Below are 26,105 nucleotides of genomic sequence, written 5' to 3' on the forward strand. Positions count from 1 at the left end.
TCTACATAACCATTGAACTTCCATTAATTCAGTCTCTAGAGGGTTGTATGTTTATATCATAATTTGACTTTTATAAAAAATGATTATTCTAAATATTATGTTTCTATAAAAATATATTGTGCTTTAAAAATATGGATAATAGTATCAGCCGCTCTTTCAGCCACTTCAAAAGCAACAGTTTGTTTAGAAATAAATTATGCAGTTAATGTCATAAAATTCAAATAAATATGAAACGAAAATTCTCAGTTTTAGACAATTCGATTTAAACGAAGTAAAGTAGCAGACGATAAAACGCCGAAGGTAAAAATTTACTCTTACAAAAACTTACTCTTAAATTTTTTAAAAAAAGAAAAGATACGAGAGAAATTAAAAAAAAAAAAAATTGTTAAAAATTTGAATAATATCATCTATAGTTTAAAAAAATAGCCTTTCATATAGTATTAATAAATATTTATTACGCATCATTGAGGGAAAAAATGTCATATAATTAATTCTCCGTAAAATTTTACTTGAAGTTTAAGGTTAAAAATAGCCGTGGCAATTCAGTGTAACAAAAATCCATAGACCACATTTGGCATTATTATCGCTCAAAAAAAAGGTGCCAAATTTCAAAACGCGAAATTATGTAAATTCGTGTATATCTTAGAAAATTTTGAGTAAAAAAGTCTAATTTTTTGCAGATATGCTTAAAAATACACCTACTTTAAGATGATGGTAAAAATTTTATAGGTTATAATTCAAAATTTTTTTCGAAAAATCTATAGAAATTATTTAAAAATAAAAATTTAAAAAATAAAACGCAAAAAATGGGTAAATTTTATTTGGAATGAACCAAAATTTTGAAATGTGAGAGAAAAAATCAAAAAAGTTTAATAAAAAAAGAGATATTAATAAATATTTGCCGAATTCAATTAACATTGAGGAGCTAAAATTTTGAGAGCTAATATTTTAAAAACTAATCGTACGATTTTTACAAAACTTGGTATTCTGGCATAATTTGAGTCGTAGAATCGAAATATGTAAAAAAATTGGTATGTTATTTCAGAAAAAGTCCGATTTTGTGTCAAAATACCTATATTAGAATAGTACTATATATAAATCTAATATATATCCTAAGTCGCGCTTTCGAGACATGAAAAACGTAGTTTGAATTTTGTCAATCGCCCCAGTAGAACGGGAGATATAGCACTGTCCCATTTTTTTTTTTTTCAGCAGTGTACCTACTTATTAAGCAGTAATAGAAATTATTTCAATTACCATTTGTTTCATTTTTGCCTTTTAATTACAATAATATTAAGGTTTGTATTAAGTATTCATGCTTTCTTAATCTGAAATATACCTAACCCATTTTTTTCCCATAAAAAGTTGGTCTTTGCGGAATGTAATTTTGCTGTATGTGCATTGTGTTAATGACATAACCCCTGTCTTTGGCAAAGCTTTAAAGTATACATATACAATGAACCCTCTGGAAAATTACCACCCATGGTCCCAGATATTTTTTTCTTCTGTGTAGGTAGTTAGTTGTCTGAAAGAAATAATGTTAAATATGGATATTGCCCTCAGAAATATTCAAAAATCATTTTTCAGGATTAATTTGGATTGATCAGATAAAGCACATTACGACTATCTGATAAAGGACAGAGATATAATCATGGGGGCCTCTTAAGGGAAGCTGGTTGTATATTCATATTACACATTTAGAAAATTACATGAACGACTGTGCAGTTAGCAATTTTGCAGAGATTTGAACTGGATCAAACTACCAGTGGCTGCTTGGATTTATAAATAGAGAAAAGTTCTTACTGTTGAGTGATAACTACCACCTACGTGCCTCTTGAAACACATAACAAAAAAACAGGATACTTGTTTTGCATGTTCTAGTTCATCTGCCTTACATCTTAGACACAATAACATTGCATTAAAATATTTCAGTACTTCTAACATTTCTTAGCTGTGAAATATTTTGAAACATGTTAAACAGTATATTGAACAATATTTGGCTTCTAAGTCACCTATAAGCTGATTTCCAGATGAGAAAATGTGAGAATGATAGCGATTATATAAGTGATCCATTGTGGGTGCTTTCTGTATGATGTAATTTTAAATTCAGCCACTAAAAATGACGGAATTTTTTAAATGACCGACTATGTTAAAAACAACTATAGACTTCCTATTCTTTTTCAACATATACAGGTTAAAATTGGTTTTTATAATACTACATATATTTTAACAAGATGCTGATTCAAAATTACAATATATGTTTATTACATATTATGAAATTAACATATTGTTATTAGATAAATTTTTACTGTCTAAAATTTTGTAGAAATAATGGATTATCAATTGCTTTTAATTTTTATAGAGCTTTTTATGAATGGTTACATGATGAGGAAAGAAATACCAGAACATCCTTTGTAATAAATAGCTCATGGGGGAAAAAAATTCAAAATCCATTCTTCTCTAACTATGACAGGTAGCCGAAGTGGATTTTATAAATCTGAAGGGAAAAGAATATGGCAACTAAAAGCTCAAGGTTTAAAAAGTGTGGACAGACATGTACAGCTAGCATAAATATTAAAATTTACGAAAATAAAATTTCAATACAGTACTACAACACATACGAGTACTACAAGCACAATTTTAATTTAGGTCATGTTCTTATTCCATAACCTCAAAAAGAAAAATATTGCTGGTAATGATTTTAATCTTTTTTATTCTATATTAATGTAATAGTTATTCATTCTTTGTAGTTATCACAGTTTATTTCAAAAATCCCTTCCTAAAATATATTAAAGTTTTTTCCGTCATAATATGTATCTGTTTCGCTTTCTCACTTTCTATGCTGCTGGTATTCAAAATGCAACACCATGAATGAAGGATCCAATAATCTTAAAATCTTCCTGTTAGATGACTTAGCATAGACTTTGATGGAATATGTTTTGCTTTGATTGTATGTTTTGCCAGTGCTTCTTTATGTGGGAAGTTTCAGCATGGCACAGCATTCTTTTCAGACAAATCTCATTTTTGCCTTACCATTACTATGGTCTTATCTTAGTCTGGTGACATTTTAATAACAGATATCATGACCCTTGCATTATGAATTATCCTATCAGTCTATCACTAATGGTTATAGTTTAGGGTACCATTAGCACTGTTACTCATGCCTAATATACTACATTACAGGCACCCACAGCAGCAATCACTACATCTTAAAATTTTGTGCCCTGTTGTCTTCCCTCCCTTTCAAGGATAGCCTGCTGCTGAGTTTCAATGTGATCACAATATTCAACAGTTTTTCATTGCCTATTAGGTCATTCTGCTGCCTTGGCACAAAAAAAAAAAAAAAAAAAAAAAGCACAAAGGCAAAATTACAACAAAAATCTCAAATACTTTTAAGGCTACACAAAGATGCAAAATGTTTACAGTCTAAGAAGATTGATGACAGAATATTTAAATTTAAAAGTAGCTCATCATGAAGAATCTATTAGGTAAAAAAAAAAAAAAAAAAAAAAAAAAAAAAAATTCAGAGCATGATTGTAACAAACACTGTTTGAAAATGCATACACAGTGTAATATTAGCATGCAAGCATATAGTATTTGTGAATGTATTGACCTTAGTATTCAAAATAATTTGTGCAAACACATTCTTTCAGCAGTAATGTACAACAGAAGTGAAACAGGTTATTCTGGAGCAATCATGAAAAGAAGGAGTACAAAATTTAGAAAAACCACACATAAACTTCACTTTTGAGAAATCAACTATCATATTTTTTTTTAAGGACTAGTAAATGAAATCCAAAAATTGGGGAATGAAAATAAAAATTTGCAGACTACATTAACAGCAGCAAATCATGCAACATTTAAATGCTGTTCAAAAATTATTACAGTAGTAAGAAAATTGCAACACAAATAAAAAAAAATACATATGCACTAAATTTGAATCTAAAAAGTAACAAGATTATTTTACAAAAAATATTTTTCTCAACAAAAATTTGTAAAAAAATGAGAACTGAACAAACCTACAGCAAATGAAACTGAAAAGTTCACAGATATTTTATTAGGACAGCCTGTCGTTAGCAAAGGAAATTATCATGACAATTCAATACAGAAACATCACTAATAAGTGAACTTTATTACTATTTTGTTTGATAAAGAAATTTAATCATACAATCTAATCATTACTTTTACTGTTAACTGCTCCTGTAAGTTTCTTTCTTTCTATATTAATAATTTAGAACAAACTATGAGAGATTAAATTATTATTTCAAGTGGCTTTAGAACTTTTAAGATGTTTAAGAGCTAATTTCACCCAGGAAATCTGTTTGCTAAATGAAAATGTGCTATGATTAAAGAAAACATTTGTAAATAATCAAACTTTTGAAAATAACATCTGACTAATGTAATATGTATTGTCAATCACATAATAACAAAGATTTTACTTTTTTTTAAAAAATTTTTGCCGTAAATATTATTTGTTGAATATTTTATAGATAATAAAAATACATAATGAAAATTTTGTGCATGCGCTTAATGTTGTAGGTAATTTCGAATGCTTCTTATCAAAACTTTAATTCTTTATTCAGATTTGTGAGAAAAAAAAACTTAACATTTATTAATAATAATGTGTATCCAACTTTTTATTAATTTCATAGAAAAATTTTATCTAGAATGTTGAATACTTGTAAATGCATTCACAGTCATCTACTTCCTTTTTTTATTAACAAAAAAGCTCATTAAGCTGTTCATTCGTACAATGCTCCAAAATCGTCATCCTTATTACGAACAATGCATATTTTCCTATAGCTTTAAAATTAGTTAAATTATTTCCTTATACAAAATAGTTCCTTATGTTATCTCAAGAACGAAAACAGCAACTTCATGTGGCACTGAATTGCAGTTCAGAATTAATCATTTATAAACTTTCATTATGCAATAAATCTTTTTTTTTTTTTTTTTTTTAACTGAAGTTTGATAGTGATTCTGTATAAATTGCATTCATAAACTGATAGAATAATAACTAATTGTACAGATATTTTTTTATATGGCACAGATGCTTAAACAGTGTGATGTCCTATAAATTATTTCATGTATGTTAATATAAAAGTTGACATGTAAAAATATTATTTTTGAAACTCGGATTAAATAATCAATGATTCAGCAACCGCCAAAATGCAAAAACAAGCAGCACCAGGAGATACTTTCAGAAGGCATAATTATCTAATATAGTATGGAAAACTTGAGATTATAAAAGAAAGTAAGATTAGACTAAAACTATCTGAACACTTTCACGTTTACATCGTCAGCCATTCACGATTACTCCGCCTATAAATGACGCCATTTTCAAGTCAAACATAATTGGCCAACATCAGAAGGGTACGGCGCATAGTCTAGCTTCTCGTTTGTGTTTATGTCTACAAGCAAACGTTTAAGTACTTTTACGGGGCACTGCGTTTAGGTTGTTAAATTTTTTGGTTACGTTTCTTTCCATCAAGGTCATGTAATTATATTTTCTTTTCATAATATAAAAATACCGAACATTTTGAGATTCTGATTAATTTAAAAGTGCATTAGAATGATTTAATAAACATGTCTTTCTCAAAAAATAAGTGTATCTTTCACATCATAATACAGATTTCGAAAAAATTAATTATTTCTTTTACTTGAAACTGATTATTATTATTATTATTATTATTATTATTATTATTATTATTATTATTTATCCTTGATTCATAAAAACTTTTTGTTTTATTTTTGTAAAAATCTTGTTGGCAACAATGATAGATTTCAAGAAAGTTTCGGTTTGCAATTTTCGATTGCTACCGGCCAAGGAGGTTAGAATAGCAGGAGGGAAGGTTCAACTCAAACGGTGAAGCTTGGCGGCCATCTTCCTGTTATCACCGTGACTTATGCAAGGAAATCCGTCATTGCAACATTTTTTTCTTTTCTTTTTGAAGCATGTCAGCTTGTATTGCATATGGATGCACAAATAGATTCTCGAAAAAAATTCCGGGCATTGTTTTTCACACGTAAGTATTAATTTTCTTTTTTATGTAATATGACAACTATGTCAAAAATATCACAATGTCATGTGATTTTCTTTCCAGATGTGAAAAAAAAGGACTTAAAATAGGTTATTTAATATAACTATAATCAAAATATATTAAATACATTTTAATGTTTCTGTTTATAGCTGGTATCTTCGTTCCTTAAGATACAATGCTATATGGTAGGATTTAAATTGTATAATTTGAACGTTTTAGTTAATTCGTTTTATAACTTTCATGAAAAGTAAGAAATCAATTGTTACTATTTTTATTAATTGTAAAGGTGTTAAATAAAGCAATGCTTTTCTTTATATATTAATTATTATTCATTTTTTTAAGTTAAGATAAACTGTTCTGTTGTTAAAATTTTTTTGCATAAACTTACAAATTTCTGGGCAGTATAGTGATAAAATTAAGTAAAATATTTACACAATTGAACATGTGGAAAGATGTATCCAAAAACTTATATAGGTGTATTTCTGTAATTCAACTTAATTAAAGGCAGTTTCTTTGAGATTAATAAATATGAAATGCGCATAAACTGAAATCATTGAATTCACATAAATCTGTTTTATTTTATTAAGATTTATTTTCTAACCTAAGCAAATTCGTGAAATATGCAGAAACATCATTTTTTTAAAGGCTTTAATGTTATGCGCATGCATTTAGATTTCGAACTATTTCTTAATAATTTGCTGTACATAGTAAATTATGGATATCATCTTTATTACTTTAAAACAAAAATTCAACAATAGCGAAGGATTTCATTATAAATTTAACATATTTTTACTGGAAAATAAATGCACGGAACAGCTTAGAAACACGTACATGTCACTGCCGTAATGCAATGTTTTGAAGTCACAAACATGGACGCCGCTTGTTCGGCGGAGTTTCATTCCCTGATAGTGAAGGAAACAGCGAACCCTCCCTCCTTCTATTCTAACCTCCTTGCTACCGGCATATTCACAAAGCCTACAGACCTTTTCTTATACGCTTTGCTCTGATTGGATGGCACTGCTGAAATGGCAGTTATATTTGGTTTGGCGAGTAATTGCTCTGCGTTTCACCTGTTAGGCTTTGTTAAGGACGCCAAGCAAACGTTGTAGGCTTTGCAATGTGTGGATTAGAACAAAGCGTAGTGCATTGTTAAATTTTTATTTTGAGATTTTATTTTTTTTAATTCGGTTTCTGCTAACTTTTTTAGTGTAATACTGTATTGTCATATATAGGTATTTTGTAATTACTTTACTACTGACCAGCCATTTTCATCAAATTTCAAATAAATTCGTAACGAAACGGCATGTAAAACATTCTTACCGTTGATTATGCTTGTCTAACCACTATGTATGAATAATAATACTTTACATTGTTTTTCTTTGAACAGAGATATTTTACTATGTATACAAAAATTATGCTAAACATAGAATGTTATGTTAAAATGTAACCCAGTTTAAAGTACTGATATTGAAATCTTTCTTATTCCTTCAACTGGGAGTGGAACAAAAACATAATGTATTATTTCATACAAGCAAATATATCAAGATTTTGTTTATAGCATTAGGCATATTAACATAGTATATTAAAATATATGAATTAATGTATAATTTTTCGACATAGCATATTGTTTAAAAAAATTTATTGTAAATTAAGTGTTCTCACAAAGTTAAGGATACTTATAAATCTCTGGACTCAGTAAGAAGTAAATAAGATGGTAAGTCTGCTAGCAGCTCATTATGTGTTATGATGTTTTATTTTTGAAAAGTAAGTGAACGTTACCATGATATTTTATATTTTACATTATCTCATAATGGCTATGGGAAGTATGCCCACTAACATAGCATATATATCAGATCTATTCAATTATTAATGATGGAGATGAGCACATAATACATTTATAAGGCATATTGTACACAGTTCTAGATAATTTCTAATTGCATACATAAGAAAGTTAAAGATTAAATACTATCATTCATCAAATTGAATACATTTCTCCATAACTGGAAAATCTGTGGTATATAAATTGGGAAAAGTAGAATTGAATTTTCACTTTTCTTGTTATGAAAATCCTAGTGGTTAAGTGTAAAAAATGTTCCTGTTGCTTCTTGCAAAATAATCTTGATATCTAACGTATTCCAAAGTTCATTCTTGAAAATTAAATGTATATGTTAACTACAGCATTCAGTAGTGATGCAAGGTGCAAGTTTGTTTGATATAAATATTCAATCTTATAATTCGGAATCTGCACCGGAGTTGGCAAAAGAAGTATTTACTGTTATGTATTTATTAAGCATTCATGAAAAGCAGTTTATTATTCTTACTCTGATTAACTAAATGTAGGGCAGTTTTGAATTTAGATTATATATCTTAAGAGTTCATAAAATCAAAGTTGAACTGATGTAAACGAAAATTTGTTTGAAATAAAAATATGTTTTAAAAATATTTGTTTTGAAGTATTATTACATATGTAAGTTAAACTGTATAGAAAACAGTTTAGAGATAAAAAAAGGAACTAAAGTATCAGTTTATAATTTGACATCTAATTTCAGTCTTGTTCATAAGAAAAGTTAAAAAAAAAAAAAAAAAAAAATAGCAGACAAAGACACAACTACTTCAAACACTGAATTTTTAATAAACCAGTAAATACATAATAGATGGCCCCCCCCCCACCAAAGGTGTACCTGTTTTTAGTCATAGTGCTAGTTTTGTTTCGCCATCCAGCAGCTTCAGAATTTTGTTGGCCTTTCTGCACATTTTGCATTTATTTCTTCTGTTTAAATCAGAGCTTAAATTGTGCTGGAGCTTTAAATAAGAATACTTCGGCACTTCTGTTTCGTAACTGAACAGTTGCAGTAGAAAATTGACCTCAAAAATTTTTATTTTTTGTAATAAAGTTGTATTCAAAATTGCTTATTAAATTTTAATTTATCTTTTTATATTTTTTTTAATTTTAATTCTTTATTTACTTTAAACTTTAATTATTTTAATAATTAATTTATTAATTATTCTATTGGTCATTTTATTTATTTTTGTTCCTCTTTCCTGACAGTCTTCCATATGGCTTCACCACCTCTAATTTTAGAAAGCTGTGGTTTAACAGATATAGCAAAGCTTTATGCGAAACTCATAACACAGTGCTAAGAATTAAACTGACAAATTTTTATATAATTAATATTTTTTTAATTCCCATTCTTCAGTAGAATTTACATGAAACTTATTTGCTTCCAAATAGTTGGCATTTGGACCTAAACAATATCCTGAGCACTACTGCAAAATGAACCTTTTATCTTCAAAAATTTCATATGTGCATAAGGGAGTTTAAACATTTGTTACTTTTCCGTTAACATCTGCCATGCATTTTGGCATGTGTGTGCATAATGGGAAAATACTGTGTGTATATGCATGTGCTATCTATCAACTACTTTTATTTATTACTAGATGTTATTTATGAAAAAACCCAATTAAAATGCATAATGGGAAAAATTCCAAATTTTCTTGCTTTTTACAGTTGATGAAAAATGATAGCCTGCTTGTAATACTGAACAAAAAATAAATATATACTAGCGGGCAAGCCCGCTATTCATTGTTCGTGTGTATAAGAGTTTCTAATGTAATTTAGCGGGTATTGGAAATTTGAAACGAACTACCAGTGTCCAGCGGTGTCACGCTGTCTGCGCCCGCTTTATTAAAGTTTGCATCCAGAATATACTGCATACACGATACACATGCGTAAAATCACGAAAACACCCATGCAGCCAGCCCGCAAATTTTTGGGATTCGAAAGTTGGGACGAACTAACAGTGTCCAGCGGTTACCACTCATGCAGCCAGCCTGCTCGCCGGAACTTGTAAGTTGGACCGAACTACCAGTGTTTAGCTTTCTTGCGCGGGCTGCGCCGGCTTTATTCACTTATGCATACACGATACACATGCGTAAAATCACAAAAACACCCGTGTAGCCTGCCTGCTCGCCGGGATACGAAAGTTGGACCGAACTACCAGTGTTCAGCGATTTTGGGCAGGAAACGCTTGTTTTATGCACATATGTATCCAAAAGACATTACATACACGATACACATGTGGAAAATCATGAAAACACCCACGCAACAGCCTGCTCGCCGGGACTCGTAAGCTGGAGCGAACTACCAGTGTTCAGCTTTCTTGCACGGGCTGCGCCCGCTTTATTCATTTATGTATCTAGAAGACACTGCATACACGATACAGATGTGTAAAATCACAAAAACACACGTGTGACTTGCCTGCTCGCTGGGATTCAAAAGTTGGACCGAACTACCAGTGTTCAGCGGTTTTTAGCGGGCTGCGCCCTCTTTATTCATGTATGCATCCAGAAGATACTGAATATACTATGTACATGCGGAAAATCACGAAAGCACCCATGCAGCAGCCCGTTTGCCGGGATTCGAAAATTGGACCGAACTACCAGTGTTTAGTGACTATGACGCCCGCTTTATTCACTTATGCATACAGAAGACTTTGCATACACATTACACATGCGTAGCCTGCCTGCTCGCTGGGATTCAAAAGTTGGACCAAACTACCAGTGTTCATCGGTTTTACGAGGGCTGGGCCCGCTTTATGCACATATGTATTAAGAAGACACTGCTTCCACGATACACATATGGAAAATCATGAAAACTCCCATACAACCAGCCTGTTCGCCGGGATTCATAAGTTGGAGCGAACTACCAGTGTTCTGCTTTCTTGCGCGGGCTGCGGCCGCTTTATTCAATTATATATCCAGAAGACACTGCATACACGATAGAGAAGTGTAAAATCACAAAAACACCCGTGTAACCTGCCTGCTCGCCGGTGTTCGAAAGTTGGACCGAACTACCAGTGTTCAGCGGTTTTTAGCAGGCTGCGCCCTCTTTATTCATCTATGCATCCAGAAGATACTAAATATACTATATACATGTGGAAAATCACGAAAGCACACATGCAGCCAACCCGTTCGCCGGGATTCGAAAGTCGGACCGAACTACCAGTGTTCAGTGACTTTACGGTGCCGCTAATGGGCCGTTGTAGAAAGAGAAATCGCGAAAATTTTCGGGTTTGTTATTCAAACAATAGATTCGTTACTAAAATTCCTTTATTTTTTATAATCTTCAACATAATCACACACAAAATTGTATCAATATATATATATTAATGCGATTATCAATTCATAATTATTTATAATAAAAAAGTTCTCATATACCGTCTCCAAGGGTCACATGTTCAATTTAAAACCCAAAACGAAAAAAAAATTTTAAATTTACAGAATCCGCACAAAGTTTCAACAAAGTTGTTTCACAAGAATATAGTTAAGTTAAATTAAATTTAAATAATTCTTTTGCGTCGTTGCTGCAAGGAAAAGCTCATATTCAATTAAAATTTAATTAAGAAATTTGAATCGTAAAAAAAAATTTAATAATTATTATTGTTGCGAACTAATTTACGATATCATTTAAATTCAAAAAGCATATGTAAATTAAGTAGACGTATCCAAAACCATGAAAGAATATATTATTCAAAAAGATTAAATTTATTATTCCAAAAAAAATTACATATTTTAAAAAAATAGCGCTTTCAGATTTTTAATTAATATCTCAGCTGATTAAAATTGTACAACTTCAAGAACGCCATCATTTAAATTTAATGTAATATAACAACTTTTACTCAATAGTAATAAAAGAATTAACGTGGCAATAACATATCATGGCAATTATAAAAACCTGAAATTAAAAGAATGTTAGTTTAAAATGCTGACATTAACGAAATATTTTCAATACACCGTGAGGTAACATGCAATCGCGTGTTTTATTAAAACTTCAGAATATAACCTTGATTTTTATCTCTAGTGGTTCAAGAAACTGTAGCCACTCGGAAAAATGAGGGGGAAAATTAGCATTTTCACAGTTTTTAATTAATATCTCAGCTGATTAAAGTCGTACGAAGATGAGAATGGTATCAATGGATTCCGAGAATTTTTTGCAATCCGGCGATACCTCTCTCGAATTCCAACTCGACCCGGTTCCATAGATATTTGGAAAAAAAAAAGAAATTGACACCTGACCTTTCGCCAGCACAAATCTGAAACGGAAGCAATTCCCCCCCCCAGCAATTCCCCCCCCCAGCGCTTTCGAAAAAGCAATTTTATCTCAGCTAATTCGGAGACTGTTGCCACTCCGAAAAATGAAATAATGCTTTCGCAGTTTTTAATTAATAACTCCGCTGATTATTGTCGTACGAAGATGGGACCGGTATCGTTGGATTCGTTGATTTTTTTGGAATCCGCGGATATGCGTTTCGAATTCCAACTTGGAGCCGTTCCCCAGATATTCGAGAAAAACAAATTTGGCACGTCGCCAAATCCCTAAAACAGGGAAAACTCCAGTAAGAAAGTGAAAAACGTAGGGAAAGTAGGGAGAAAATTAGTTTTTAATTAATATCTTGGCTAATTGTAATCGCACGAAGATGCCGATGGTCAAAATGGCTTCCCACGGACATTCCGAATCCAATGGTACCTTCCACTAAGCTCTGCACCCAGCCGTTTCGGAGAAGATGATGTTACAAACAAACGCATACAGATTTTAATAGTATAGAAAATTTAAAAAAAAAAAAAAAAAAAATCCAGGAAAACTTATCAGAATAAATCATATAAAATACAGAGTTTATATTTCACCGAATGTGTTGCCACTTACTATTCAGTTACACTGTAAGTTTAAGTAATTTCTGGTTTTACTATATAAAGACAATTCTTTGTCTTTTTAAAACATTTCTCTTCTATATATGGCTACTGCTGAAGTTGTGTGTCTGAAATTTGCAGTCTCTGGTTTAATTTATCATATATATAAAATATTCAAAATGTTACAGAAATTTATATTCTTGAAAGAGAACCTTTCTTTGGTATTATTTGATTATGGAAAAGCATGCAAGGGCTACTTGCCTAAGGGGAGGGATGCCTTCCTGGAAGACTTTCTGGGGAAACAGGAAACCACAAAAAAACCCATGCAGCCAGCCCGTTCACTTGGATTTGAATTATCAGTGTTCGGTGACTTTACCACTTGAGCACTAATGGGCCCCTGAGAAGAGAAAGTATGTGATCTGTTTTCAAGATAGTCTATTACTTTATAATTCAACCATTCAATAGATGTAGACAAAATGAAGGACTTCTCAAAGATAGGAAAATAACACATATATATCAGGTTGGCAACTAAGTAATTTCAGATTTCACTCATAGATGGTTTCAGTTGAATTTTTAGGGTTGCAGACGTAGTACAAACGTAAAACACATTTTGTTATTTGATAGTTGGCAATTCAGCTGTCAATCAGTAAAAAAAGTTTTTTGATTGGTTGCGTAGTTTTCATTTGGCGTTCGTTGAAAAATGGAAAATCAAAAGGAACATTTTTGTCATATTTTGCTTTTTTATTTACGCAAAGGGAAAAACGCATCGTAAGCTCATAAAAATTTATGTGCTGTTTATGGTGACGAAGCCTTAAAAGAACAGCAGTGTCAAAATTGGTTTGCCAAATTTCGTTCTGGTGATTTTTCACTTAAAGATGAAAAACGCTCTGGTCGTCCAGTTGAAGTTGATGAAGACCTAATCAAAACAATAATCGATTCGGATCATCAGTACAACGCGTCAGATTGCAGAGAAGCTTCATGTATCACATAAATGCATTGAAAATCACTTAAAACAACTTGGCTATGTTCAAAAACTCGTTAGATGGGTTCCTCACAAACTGAAAGAAGCGGATTTAACGCGACACATTAACAGCTGCGATTTGCTAAAGAAACGTAATGAAAATGAACCATTTTTAAAACGACTGATAACTGCCGATGAAAAATGGGTTGTTTACAACAATATCAAGCGGAAAAGATTGTGGAGCAGGACAGGTGAACCAACTCAAACAACATCAAAAGAAGGTTTTGTTATCAGTTTGGTGGGATTACAAAGGAATTGTCTACTTTGAACTCTTACCACTCAACCGAACGATGAATTCTGATGTCTACATTGAACAACTAACGAAATTAAGCAATGAAGTTGAAGAAAAGCGGCCCGAATTGACAAATCGAAAAGGTGTTGTATTCCATCATGACAATGCAAGGCCACACACATCTGTGGTCACTCGGCAAAAATTATTAAAGCTTGGTTGGGATATGGGCAATACATTACAGAATAAAGTTATTTAGTTCATGAAAAAATTGTCTTTGATTTTCTAAAAAAAATCAGAATTACTTAGTTGCCAACCCAATATAATAATAAATAAAGCAATTTAGTCAACAGATTAGACATTAAAATTGCATTGTAGAGCCATACAGTTATATTGAATATTCATTCGAGAGAAAATGGAATGTTTAACTTTATTTAGTTGAACACTAATAAGCTTGGAAGTTATTATCAACAAAAAGCCTGTTGAGGACAATTTGATGAGAATTTCCACCAAGCTGAAAGTAACATTCTTCAAAATGGGCATATCACAATAAAAATAATTTAGTCTCATGATTAAATTTATTTTCTGTACATTTTTCCATGTAAATCACACAGCCTAAATTTGAATACTGCACTAAATTATTTATTTATATTTTAAGATATTTTATGGATTATTAGGAGCAATATGGCAGATACTTTCTCAGAACAACTGTCAAATACTTTTATGCAGTAAATGATTCAGATAAACACTTAAAGTTTAGCTGATAAAAAGTTTTAAATGTTTGAAGTGTAAATGTAAATAAAAAGATTATCAAACTGAAATTCTACGAAATTCCATTATGTGAGGATACTTACTACTTCCAAAGGTAAAAATTTATATTGGTAGAAAAACAGACTTTTTATTTAAGCATATTGGAACATCCCTGAAAGAGAAAAATTATAGAAATAAAATGCAAAAGGAAAATTAAATATAAGCATGATTAAAAACACAGTTTGCAATACTAGATGATATAAGTAGGACACTGAAAATCAAATACAACAAAGACTTTTTGGAGCATGATAAAATAAGTAAATGAAAAGTTTAGTTCTTCACAGGTTAAATTGATGGTATTGAACAAAATGACAATATAGCAGTTTTCATATAGAAATATCAGTAACTCTGTATTACCGTATATACCCGCATATAAGTCGAGATATTTTGGGCAAAAAAAAGACTTCAAAGTGGGGGGATCGTCTTATACGCGGGGCCATAAAAAATTAAAAGAATCGGAAGTTCAAAAATTTCTTTGTATAATGCAGTTGTTTTCTTCCCGCACTCGAATTGGACGACTTATCAAATCAGTCACTTACTTGAAGTAATTTCACGACTTAAGTTATGTGACGAACTACAGTGGTGGCCAAAATTGTGGACACTTTTGGAAATTTTTATGTTTTTGCCCCTGAAAAATGCGAATGCCTGCGAAATACCCTCTGAATGATTATAAAATCATTTAAAAAATGTTGTATTAGCAACGAACTAGATGGCACGGAAGATGATACTGTTTTTGAAAGTGAAAATGACGACGAAGGCTGTAGTAGTGATTTTAACAATACAGTGTTCGAGACTGAAAATATGTATGATGACAAGCCAATGACAACAGAAGAGTTCTATGAAATGTTTGGCGAATCAGACGTTGAAGAATTTTGATTTTGTTTATTTACCAAGGTATTTTTTATCGTATTTTTACTTTTTTTCTCGATCGATTTCGGAAGTGGGGGATTGACTTATACGCGGGTTTCTTATTTTCTACGAATTTTTTATGTCGAAGTGGTGGGGGGGGGTTGACTTATACACGGTATCGACTTATATGTGAGTATATACGGTAGTTTTTAAATGCTTCAGTAACATAAAAAATTAACCAAGCTTAAGAAACAGTTCTAAAAAAAAGGGGAAAAAATGCTTTTTGAGTTTATACAGTCAAAAGTCGTTAATTCGGACACCCATAATCCAGACCTCAAAGCTAAAAACTTTCTGTGCATGCGCCACGTTGACACATACGCATAAGACCTTTACGACTGCGCATATGCGCGTGCGCGTTTTATGTATAACCGACGGTATAAGCTAAAATTATTTAATTATCTATTTCAGTTAATGTTGATGATTGCGTTGTTCCTTAATCTTCGAATTGGATCCGTCTTATTATTTTTTGCAGACTGTAAGAGCAATTTTATAAAAGTAAACTTGAACTTTCGATTATGTCAAATAGAATTTCCAATGCTGGAGCTCCCAAAGGATCTACAAAACGAAAGTATGTTTCGTTCGATGTCTGTCAAATAAAAAGTGGAATTGCTGCAAAAAATGGATAAAGACATGAAGAAGGTGATAGAGAGGTTAGTGAAAACGAAAAAATTTCGATTGACAAGTTAGTTGGTATTCTCGGCACAGCAATTACGGGACTTGAACAGCGGAACTTTGTAACTGAATAAGAAATTATGTCTGTTTATAGAATTAAAGAGAAAGCATTATCACATAAAACGAAGCAACTTAAACAACTTACAATGAAAGAAATGTTTAATAAAGTAAACAAATATTAAGCTTTTTTTTTTTTTTGTAAATTTTGATACCCTTTAGATCTGTGGTGATGGCGATAAGGAGCGCGCCTTGCGCCCTCCGATAACTGTGGCAACCCTAGAGGAGAAGTTTCTTACGAGTAGCGAGCAGAGCGAAACAGGCAGGCTGTCGGGGAGTAAACGCGAAGTTCCAAAATAAAGCTTAATTTTTATTGTGCACTATGTCTTGTTAATATTTATATTAATGCAGTAAGAACATAATCTGTGATATGGAATTCAAGGATTGGTGGTAAAACATATAGGAAATCACTATAGATCATAATTGTTCTTTATTTCATAAATTACAGTTTCATATTTTTAATTTTAGAATTTCTGCATGCCATCTTACAAGATTTAAACTGATGATCTATAATCCGGAATCGCCGAAGTCCCGACGAGTCCGGATTAACGACTTTTGACTGTACTACACAATCTCTATGATAAATAAAAACTGGGTCTGAAAGTAGATATCCCAAAACTAAAGTTTTTACACATAAAAAAAAACATTGCTATTCAATTCGTTCTGAAAGACTTCAGTTATGCGAAAAGTAAAAATAGCATTCTTAGTAGAAATACAAGAACCAAAATAAACTGGAATACTTCAGTAATACCACATAATTAACCAAGGATAAAAACGATACACATTATATAAGCTTTATAAATGACATTTAACACCATAATAGCAGAATTACTGCACAGAAAAAATATTTGATTACTTTTGAATTGTTTTCGTAACCAAAAACATAACAACGAATAAAAACATAGCAAACTGTATTTTTTTTTTTTTTTTTTTTTTTTTTTGGTTTACTCTATAAAAATAAACTGGTACTCAAAACCAATACTGAAAAACAGTTTTGACGTACAGGAACACCATTAATATTTGATTCAATCGATTCTGAAATATTAAGTCAAGCACATTAATCAACAGAAAATTTAATTTGAAAAGAATATGCAGTACAAAATCCAAGATACGGGCTCCTTGGGACTTCGGCGATTTCCGGATATTAGATCATCAGTTTAAATCTAGTAAGATGGCATTAAAAATATGAAATTGTGATTTATGAAATAGTTCAGTAAAGAAATAATAGATCACTAATACATTTTAAAGTCTTATGTTTTAAAAAAATATTTTTAATGTTCAATAAGTATAATATATACCTTTTAAATAAAAATGCAATAAAACCTCTCTTGATAATCATATATGACAGTTAACCTGCTTTGGCTTGGGACATTCAGTACTTCTGCAATGGCTCTGTTTGATTGTAATACTATAAGGAAATAATTATTTGATATGCTTCTCCATCATAGTTTTTTTTTTTTTTCATTTCTTGTAGAAATATTTCTGCATTCCACTACAGAGCCCTTTTGGGTTTTCATAAAGAACAAAATAGACAGTTATCGGTTTTCAGAAAGCTAAAAAAATAGGGAGCTGCTGAGTAAAATATAACTTCAGCTATGTTTTACTGAATGGAATATATTCAGCAAGATCACACTGGATGATCATCACTCGAAATGAAGCTGATCCATTTTACAGATTGTAATAATACAATAAGTATTATTAATAATTAAATAAATCATACCTGTTTTAAATACTTTTTCCTTCTCAATGTCAGTAATAACACATCCAACTGGTGCACCACCAACAACAGCTGGTAAAATAAAAAAATATACACGGCGATTCAAAACATCCATATGCCCTGAAGCATCTACTAAAATTAATTCTTTCACTTGAGGAAGAAGTGTGGTCGTTCCCTGCATTATTGGCGTACAAATTGCAGCTGCAATATTATTATTTACAGTTTTCATACTTACTTTTCCAGCAGAAACAATGGAATAATTATTGCAGCAAGCTTTCAAATCGGATATGACATCCTTTCCATGTTTTGCCCCATACAAAGATGCAAATTCATTGTTAAATAAATGCTGAATAACAGATACTGATGGAAAAATTGATGCATCAGCAACTAATCTATCATAATTTTCCGCATTATTAATCTGGAATGCCATATCCAAGCTCCATCGAGCACTTGCTGCAGTGTGTCCTTGACGAAAAAGACGTTTCAGTGCCTCTTTCGTTGATTCAGATAAATCTCTAAATCTTAATGCAGCAGCACCGCATACAGCATGATTGTGCACATTATGTAATTCAATGACACATGGAAACTCTTTTACAGTCTTATCAGGGTTATCCAAATAGCTATAAATAAAATAACATTAACAACATATTACTATACAAATAAAATAACATGAGCATATATATTACTGTTATTGAGATAAAGGTACTCATCTGTTATTGGGGCCGGATTCAGAAATATATGTATGCATGTGTATATGGATATATTGTTCATCCTCACATGTGTGCATATATTATGCATGTGTGTATATATATATATATATATATATACACATTTCTGAATCCAGTTTCCCAATAAATGAAGAGTACCAAGAAAAATACATTTGGCTTAGCTATTAAAAAATGGATTTAAATACAAACAGAATGGGTGAATCTTCAGATTATGGCGTTTTTTTGGCGACCAACCCAGCTACAGCAACCTGCTAGTTTTTTTTTTAGAGGCCATTTTGTTTCCACGAAGTAAAGGCTTTTTTTTTTTAACTCAACATTTTTTCCAACAATCTGCTAGCCGAATTATGCTTATGCTAGAACTTTTATGGAATAAAAGTGCTTAATCATCACGAACATTAGGTGCGAAATTGGGAGAAAGTGCAGAATCGCAAACTGCTTGCCGTGTTTTTAGGAATTGCACGTACACGGTATCCATGTACATGTCGACCTATTTTCACTTAAAAAAAATCCCAAAATTGCACAAAAATGGCATTGCGCACACTCTTGACTTTATTCATGTATACATCAACCTATTTTCACTTAAAAAAGTCTAAGAAAATTGACAAAAATTCAACCCTTCTTACTCTTGTAAAAAGCGGCAAACAAATAAGTGGGCGATTCTGCACTTTAGCAGTGAAATTGTTTCTAAGTGCTTGTTAGCTAAAATCACGATTGGAATTTTCCGGAAAATATCACGACATGTCTCATGATCTCTCCTTTCTCTGAGACAAAATAATCTGTGATTCGAACTGTGTACTTCTCAGGTTATCGCAAGTCCTACCTAGTAACCTTTATCGCCTTACCAAAATGTCGCCAAACTACCTGTTACCATATTCCAAAGATTAGCCACAGAATGATATATAGCCTGTATTCTGTTTTACTTTAAAGTCTACCACTAGCATATTTTTGAGAAAAACATATTACACCAGTCTGAATATAGGTATTTGTAAAATAAATAATGCATTACATATTTTCTACCTTTAGATGTTGAAAGAAAACATACTCATTCAGTTATGGTCAATTTTACTTGTAAAATGCTTTCAAAGTATCACTCAGGTTTGGCATTATCTGTGCCACACTCTGCAGTAAGACTTATGAGGCACAAATGTTTAGAATTCAAGGTGGGTTCACGCTACAAAATATCTAGCACTGGTCCTGCTTTATGCATATAAGCTTCTCTGATTTTGCACTTAATTATTGTTCATTGAACGGAGGTTGGTTTGTTCCCCTTGAAAAGTCAACTAATTTCCGATCAATGACAATGATTACTTGCATTTAATTTATTTCTTTTACAATTCTTATTCATGGTTTAATTCCAATCCCCGTTAAACATTTTTAACAATTTACATTCAAGTTACTTAAAAACATCGTTTGAAATAGAACTTACTACGTATGGATTCACTATTTTCAGATCATTCTACTATAATTAATCTTAGGAGATAATATAATCAATATTATTTAGTAAATAAATTATAATACCTTTATATATTCATTATTACCAAACTGAGTGTGATTTTTGAATTTTCCAATATGTCTCGAAAACCTAGAAAGAAAAATGATGCAGTAGTTATTACATATAATGCTAACCATTTTACCTCTGAAATTATCTTTTGAATATACATTATATTGATTTTTATTAACATAAATACGTTGCATGCTATTATCGCAAATCAGAAGTTTCTATGTTGCAAAAGCTAGGATATATGATACACAGTATGAATAAATATGCAAGTAAATAAAATTACCCATTCAAAATAACATTTTCTGCATTATAATATGAATGTTTTAATTAACAAACTATCCAAATAGTGACTAAGGAAGAATGTATGAAAATTATGCTGATTCTTTTTGCCTTCGTATCTCCAATGATCCAATTTGTGTTGGAAGGGCTTTAATTGCACCAATAAAAATTCTTTTATTTTGCTGCTTCATTATAAAATGCAGCAAGAAACTGTTACAGCAGGAATGAAATTCTTTGACTATATATTATATGGATTTTTATTAAAACTTTTAGAAAAAATGTATCTTTTTGAAACAATATAGAATACATCTGGGATAGCAAGAATACATAGATTCAGTACTTAATTATAATTGAATGATAAACTAGTTGAAAAAGTATGTATTCAACAGCTGTCATTATACGAACCTTTGCACTATAATTTTCAGAGTTGCTTGGCAATTTGTATTTTTGGAAATCTTCACATTTTTTATACGTCTACGAGAATCAGTATTATGCTGGCAGCGAAAATCTTCACGAAAGATGTATTTGCTGGCACATTTGAAAGTGCGAGCTGTTCTCCATACTACATTGGACAGCTTTTGATACGAATCAATCCATAACTGAAATAAAATATATTTATGAAATAGGACACGAATACTTTTTTATTAAATAAAAATTTTATTTTTTATAACAAATGGCTACTGAAATGCATTCCCCTCCTAGCTTTTGAGAAAGCCAACTTCCCAAATCATTAAAAGATTACACTCACTGAAGCGGATTCTTCATCCCTTACTTCAGCAATTCTAAAAGCGGCACTATAAGAAATATCACTCAGAAAATCAATTTTCACAATTTTGTATGAATAATTTTGAGGCAAATTTAACTTCTCCATTACAACTTTCATCGATAACAATGCAAAGTATGTCTAATTTTTTTTGTCAGGACTAATAACAAAATTATTTGGCGTACTTGAAACTGACGCCAACAACAGAAACAAGCAACCCCTTACAATCGTCTTTCAACCAATCAGAGTGGACTCTATAAGAAAAGGTCTGTAGGCTTTGTGAATATGACCGCGAGTTTCGAGACAAAGAACAAAGAATCTGTAAAGGTTTCCCGAGGCAAATGTGGCTCCGTCAGACTGAAGAGACACTGTGTATGTCCCTGAAGCAAAGAATTTTCCTTAGAGATTCTTTGCCCGAAGCTTATTTCAAAGGGGCAATCGGGAGCGACTAAATTTCAACTCGGCAGGAAAATTTGATTGGTCAACGGTACACATCACATGTGACGTCAAAAGCGGGATGTTTTAGATTTACCCCACAGGCAAAGCCTTTCTAACCCTCAAAATTATAGACCTATCAGCCTCCTATCCTCGTTATCTAAGATATACGAGTTTGTGTTACTTAAACGCCTGAATGATTTTCTCCGAAATCACAACGTTCTGATTGATGAACAATTTGGATTTCGAGCAAAACACTGCACCACGCACCAGCTGCTGAGGACAGTGGAGTTCATTCACGAAGGGTTTCGTAACAAAATGCTTACTGGCGCTTTATTTCTTGACATAGCCAAAGCATTTGATAGGACTTGGCATATAGGAATTATTATCAAGCTCATACGACTTGACGTTTCGGCCCATTTAATTCATATAATTAATTCGTACCTCACTAATAGATCTTTTTCTGTACGGGTTAATTCTATCATTTCGACACCCCGTCCTATACTAAGCGGCGTCCCCCAAGGGTCACTTTTAGGCCCAATTTTGTTCAACATTTTCATAAATGACATACCAAAATCACCTAGTATCACTCTTGCACTTTATGCAGATGATACGGCCATCCTAGCTCAACACAAACGCCTGGAAAACTTAGTCCGAAACATTCAGAGTTATCTCTCTAGCCTTGAGCACTGGCTCATCACTTGGAAAATAAAAATTAATGTTGCTAAATGTGCTGCTATGATATTCAAACGTAGCCCCCTCCCGTACCCTTCCATTAATATTAAATTCTTTGACGACTATGTTCCCTGGTCAAACTCTTACAAGTACCTAGGAGTTGTACTTGATTCAAAATTAACCTGGCGCCTTCACATTGAAAATGTTCTCAACAAAGCAAAAGGTGCCAGAGCCCAACTTTACCCATTTTTAGCTCGAAAGAGCAATCTGTCAATTAAAAACAAAATCCTTCTCTATACTTCCATAATAAGACCTGTCTTTATGTATGCATGTACAATCTGGGGTACTGCTGCAAAAACTCATGTGAAAAAACTTCAATCTTTTCAAAGTAAAACCTTACGTATGGCCCTAAACGCAGCTTGGTACGTCCGTACAGATGTGATTCATTCGGACCTTAATATTAAACCAGTTGATTACCTTATCAAAAAACATAGTCAAAATTTATTCCTCAAAATTGAACAGATTGATAACCGAGCACTTCAGCAGATGCCAGCCTACGATCCTACTATTCGCAGCTCACAGAAGAGACCAAGAGCCGTGATTGGCCGAGAGTTCGGCATCTACCCTCCATCTAAAAGGGCAAGACACGCCCTCTCAACATCAGGGTCAGTCGTTTTTCCTTTTCTCAGGGTTGCCTTCGCTTGCGAAGGACGTAATCGTGGGGAGTTCCGCCAAATCCAAATCGCCGTTTTCACGCTTCGATGAGCACGGACACGTGCTAACGCAGTGACGGTTATTCGGATTATGATTATGCCTTGCTTATCTTGCCATATTCTTGCTATCACGCCTAATTGCTGAGTGTTTACTGCTATTTGATTGTTTCCTTGCTGGATTTCAACTCACATAGTTACTCCCTAGCTCTCACTTCAGGTGATTGTCAGGAGCCTTGTGAGTTTCCGCCCGCCCATCTGTCTGCCGGGACGCCGTCGAGCGGGCCCGGTTCCAGGGCGCGGGTCTTACTGCGTACTTGGGCGCTGCGAATTTTTGGATTTTCGGACCGATCATGGACAGAATTAGCCTAGTTTTTGAGCAGCTCATTGAAGAGCTAGAACATAAGCGTTGCGATGATGGTGCGCTTACTTGCGAACAAGAACGTGACTACAAATTCTACGTGCACATGCTTACATGCATCAACGCATACTTAGCTGACAGAAATAGTAATACTAATAAAACGAAACATACACAAAAAACTGACGAAGCTGATAAAATAAGTGACAACGAACGTTCGCGCAGTCCACTAACATTTAATGATAATGACCAAACAAACTCCGAAAAAGAAATCACACTCGATCAGGAATCTAGTTCTGACGAAGAATTTTATACTAAACGAAGAGGCGACCAGACAGTACGCACCAGATCGGCAAAACCGCCGGCGAAAAAGCAAAAACAAGATATGCCGACTGACTTACCACTTGCCACTAGGCACATTAACTCTGATATTATTGATAAGAAATCTAATGATGACACACAATCAAAAGATAAACAACATGAGTCAACAGAAAATAGCAAACACCAACAGGGATTACCCCCTACTGCTGAAACCGAAAATGATACAATGGATACGACTGCTCCGGAAACGGAACACTCTCAAACCGAAACACACCCACAAAATAAAGACGAAAATGAGATAACTGACACAAACTTTGTCAGAAAATATAAAATTCCACCTATTACCATTAAAGTGACTAACAAGGTCTGGAATAATATCAGGAAAACCTTTCAAGAGCGTAATATTGAAGTAGATAGCCGTCAAACTCCTAAAGGCATTAGAATTATGACTAAAGATGACGAAGACTACAGGGTGATAGTTAAGCTGCTTCAAGCCACAAAAATTGAACATCACTCATTTATCTTGCCACAAGATAAAGATATTAAAGTAGTCATTAGGGGACTACTTCATGATACAGAAATCAAAGAAATTAATGAGGAATTAAAATTTAAAAATTTCGTCGCTAGTTCTATCAAACAAATGACTAGCAGGAGAAATGGTGAGATTATTAAATTGCCTCTTTTCCTTGTTTCACTACCCAGAAAGGATAAATCGAAGGAAATACATAACATTACTAACCTATGCGGGCTTAGAGTAAGAATTGAAGATTATAAGGGTAGAGCTGGGCCCCTACAATGTTACCGTTGTCAGGGGTTCCACCACACTCAAGCAGGATGTTACTTTACGCCCAAATGTGTTCGGTGCGCTGAAGAACATTTATCTTATCTTTGCCCAAATAAAAATAAAGAAAAACCACCAAAATGTGCCAATTGCCTTCAAGAACATACATCGAATTTTAGAGGATGTGACAAATTCCCTAAGAAAAAACAAGAGAAAGTAAAAGCCTACACAAGCAGAGTAGTAGAAAGCAAAAGCTACGCACAAGCTCTCTCTACTGGAATATATTCTGACACGATTAGTTAAGCGAAAAAGGTGTTCGCCGACTTGGCTGAACTTGTTAATGTAATTAAAAGCTCAGGCTTTTTGCTTTCACAGCAAATTCAACAGACCAAAGCGGTAATTCAAGAAACTCATCAATCCGGAGACCATAATGGCCAATCACAACATTAATAAGGCCCCCATTCGAGCAGTTTTCTGGAATGCTCACAGCATTCTTAAAAAAATCACGGAACTACACAATTTCCTCACTACTCATGAGATTGACATCGCTTTAATTTCTGAGACTTACGCCACTCCGTGTAAGAACATAAATATTAATAATTATCGCACATATAGATGTGATCGCTTGAATCAAAGAGGTGGAGGAGTCGCAATCTATGTACGTAACTCCCTGCAATCTTGTTTTATTTCCGATAAAAGAAACTCCACAAATGAAATGGTCACAGTTTCAATATTACTACCTTACATAGGGACTGTTTATTTTAGTGCTTTTTACAACCCACCCGATATTGAGCTTAATGAAGATATTCTGAAAAGTATTTGCCCTGACAATCATCAGTTTATCGTTGCTGGGGACTTTAATTCAAAAAATAAAGAATGGGGATGTAGACAGACAAATAAAAATGGAAAAATTCTACATGATTTTATTACGAATCACCCCATTGCATTAGAGGCGCCAGCTGAATATACTTACCGGCCAAATGATCCTCGCAGAGCAGAGATTTTAGATCTCCTTCTTACTAATACTTCCTTTCCCATGACTATTGAAGTTCTCCACGAACTCACGTCTGATCATCTGCCAGTGGTTGCCACCCTAGGAGTCGCCAGGGATAAAAATGCAAATAAAATTAAACTCACTGACTGGAATCTCTATAAAGATATTCTTCAGATTAATCCCCCGAATATCGGTCCACTCAAAACCAGGAAAGATGTTGACGTTGCAATTGAAAACTTGACTAATGGCGTCAAATCTGCCATTAATAATGCCTCAAAAGAAATTAGCAGAGAGCAATTCGCCAATTTTCTCCCCCGCAATATTAGAGATCTTATTTCCGCACGGAATAAATTACGCAAAAGATGGCATTTGACCTGGAGTCCATATGTTAAAAGAGACTGGAATAAATTAAACAGA

At 32.7% G+C, this 26,105-nt stretch overlaps 2 protein-coding genes across 2 annotated transcripts; both read right to left on the reverse strand.

The window, feature by feature from the left end:
* Positions 1-17,371: 17,371 nt before the first annotated feature.
* On the reverse strand, positions 17,372-19,975 carry LOC146995118 (uncharacterized). The gene is made up of 2 exons (XM_085825152.1): positions 19,938-19,975; positions 17,372-18,763 (listed from the first exon to the last, which is right to left on the reverse strand). Exons 1-2 carry the CDS (start codon positions 19,973-19,975, stop codon positions 18,070-18,072), a joined length of 732 nt encoding a protein of 243 aa, XP_085681278.1. The 3' UTR covers positions 17,372-18,069.
* Positions 19,083-21,727, reverse strand: LOC146995119 (uncharacterized). Its single transcript, XM_085826107.1, has 2 exons — positions 21,400-21,727; positions 19,083-21,250 (listed from the first exon to the last, which is right to left on the reverse strand). Exons 1-2 carry the CDS (start codon positions 21,532-21,534, stop codon positions 21,047-21,049), a joined length of 339 nt encoding a protein of 112 aa, XP_085682233.1. The 5' UTR covers positions 21,535-21,727; the 3' UTR covers positions 19,083-21,046.
* Between the last annotated feature and the right edge of the window lie 4,378 nt (positions 21,728-26,105).

The sequence above is a fragment of the Stegodyphus dumicola genome, chromosome 10 (assembly GCF_044657685.1).
Source record: "Stegodyphus dumicola isolate Sdum_Otavi_A_Nest chromosome 10, ASM4465768v1".
NCBI lineage: Eukaryota > Metazoa > Arthropoda > Arachnida > Araneae > Eresidae > Stegodyphus > Stegodyphus dumicola.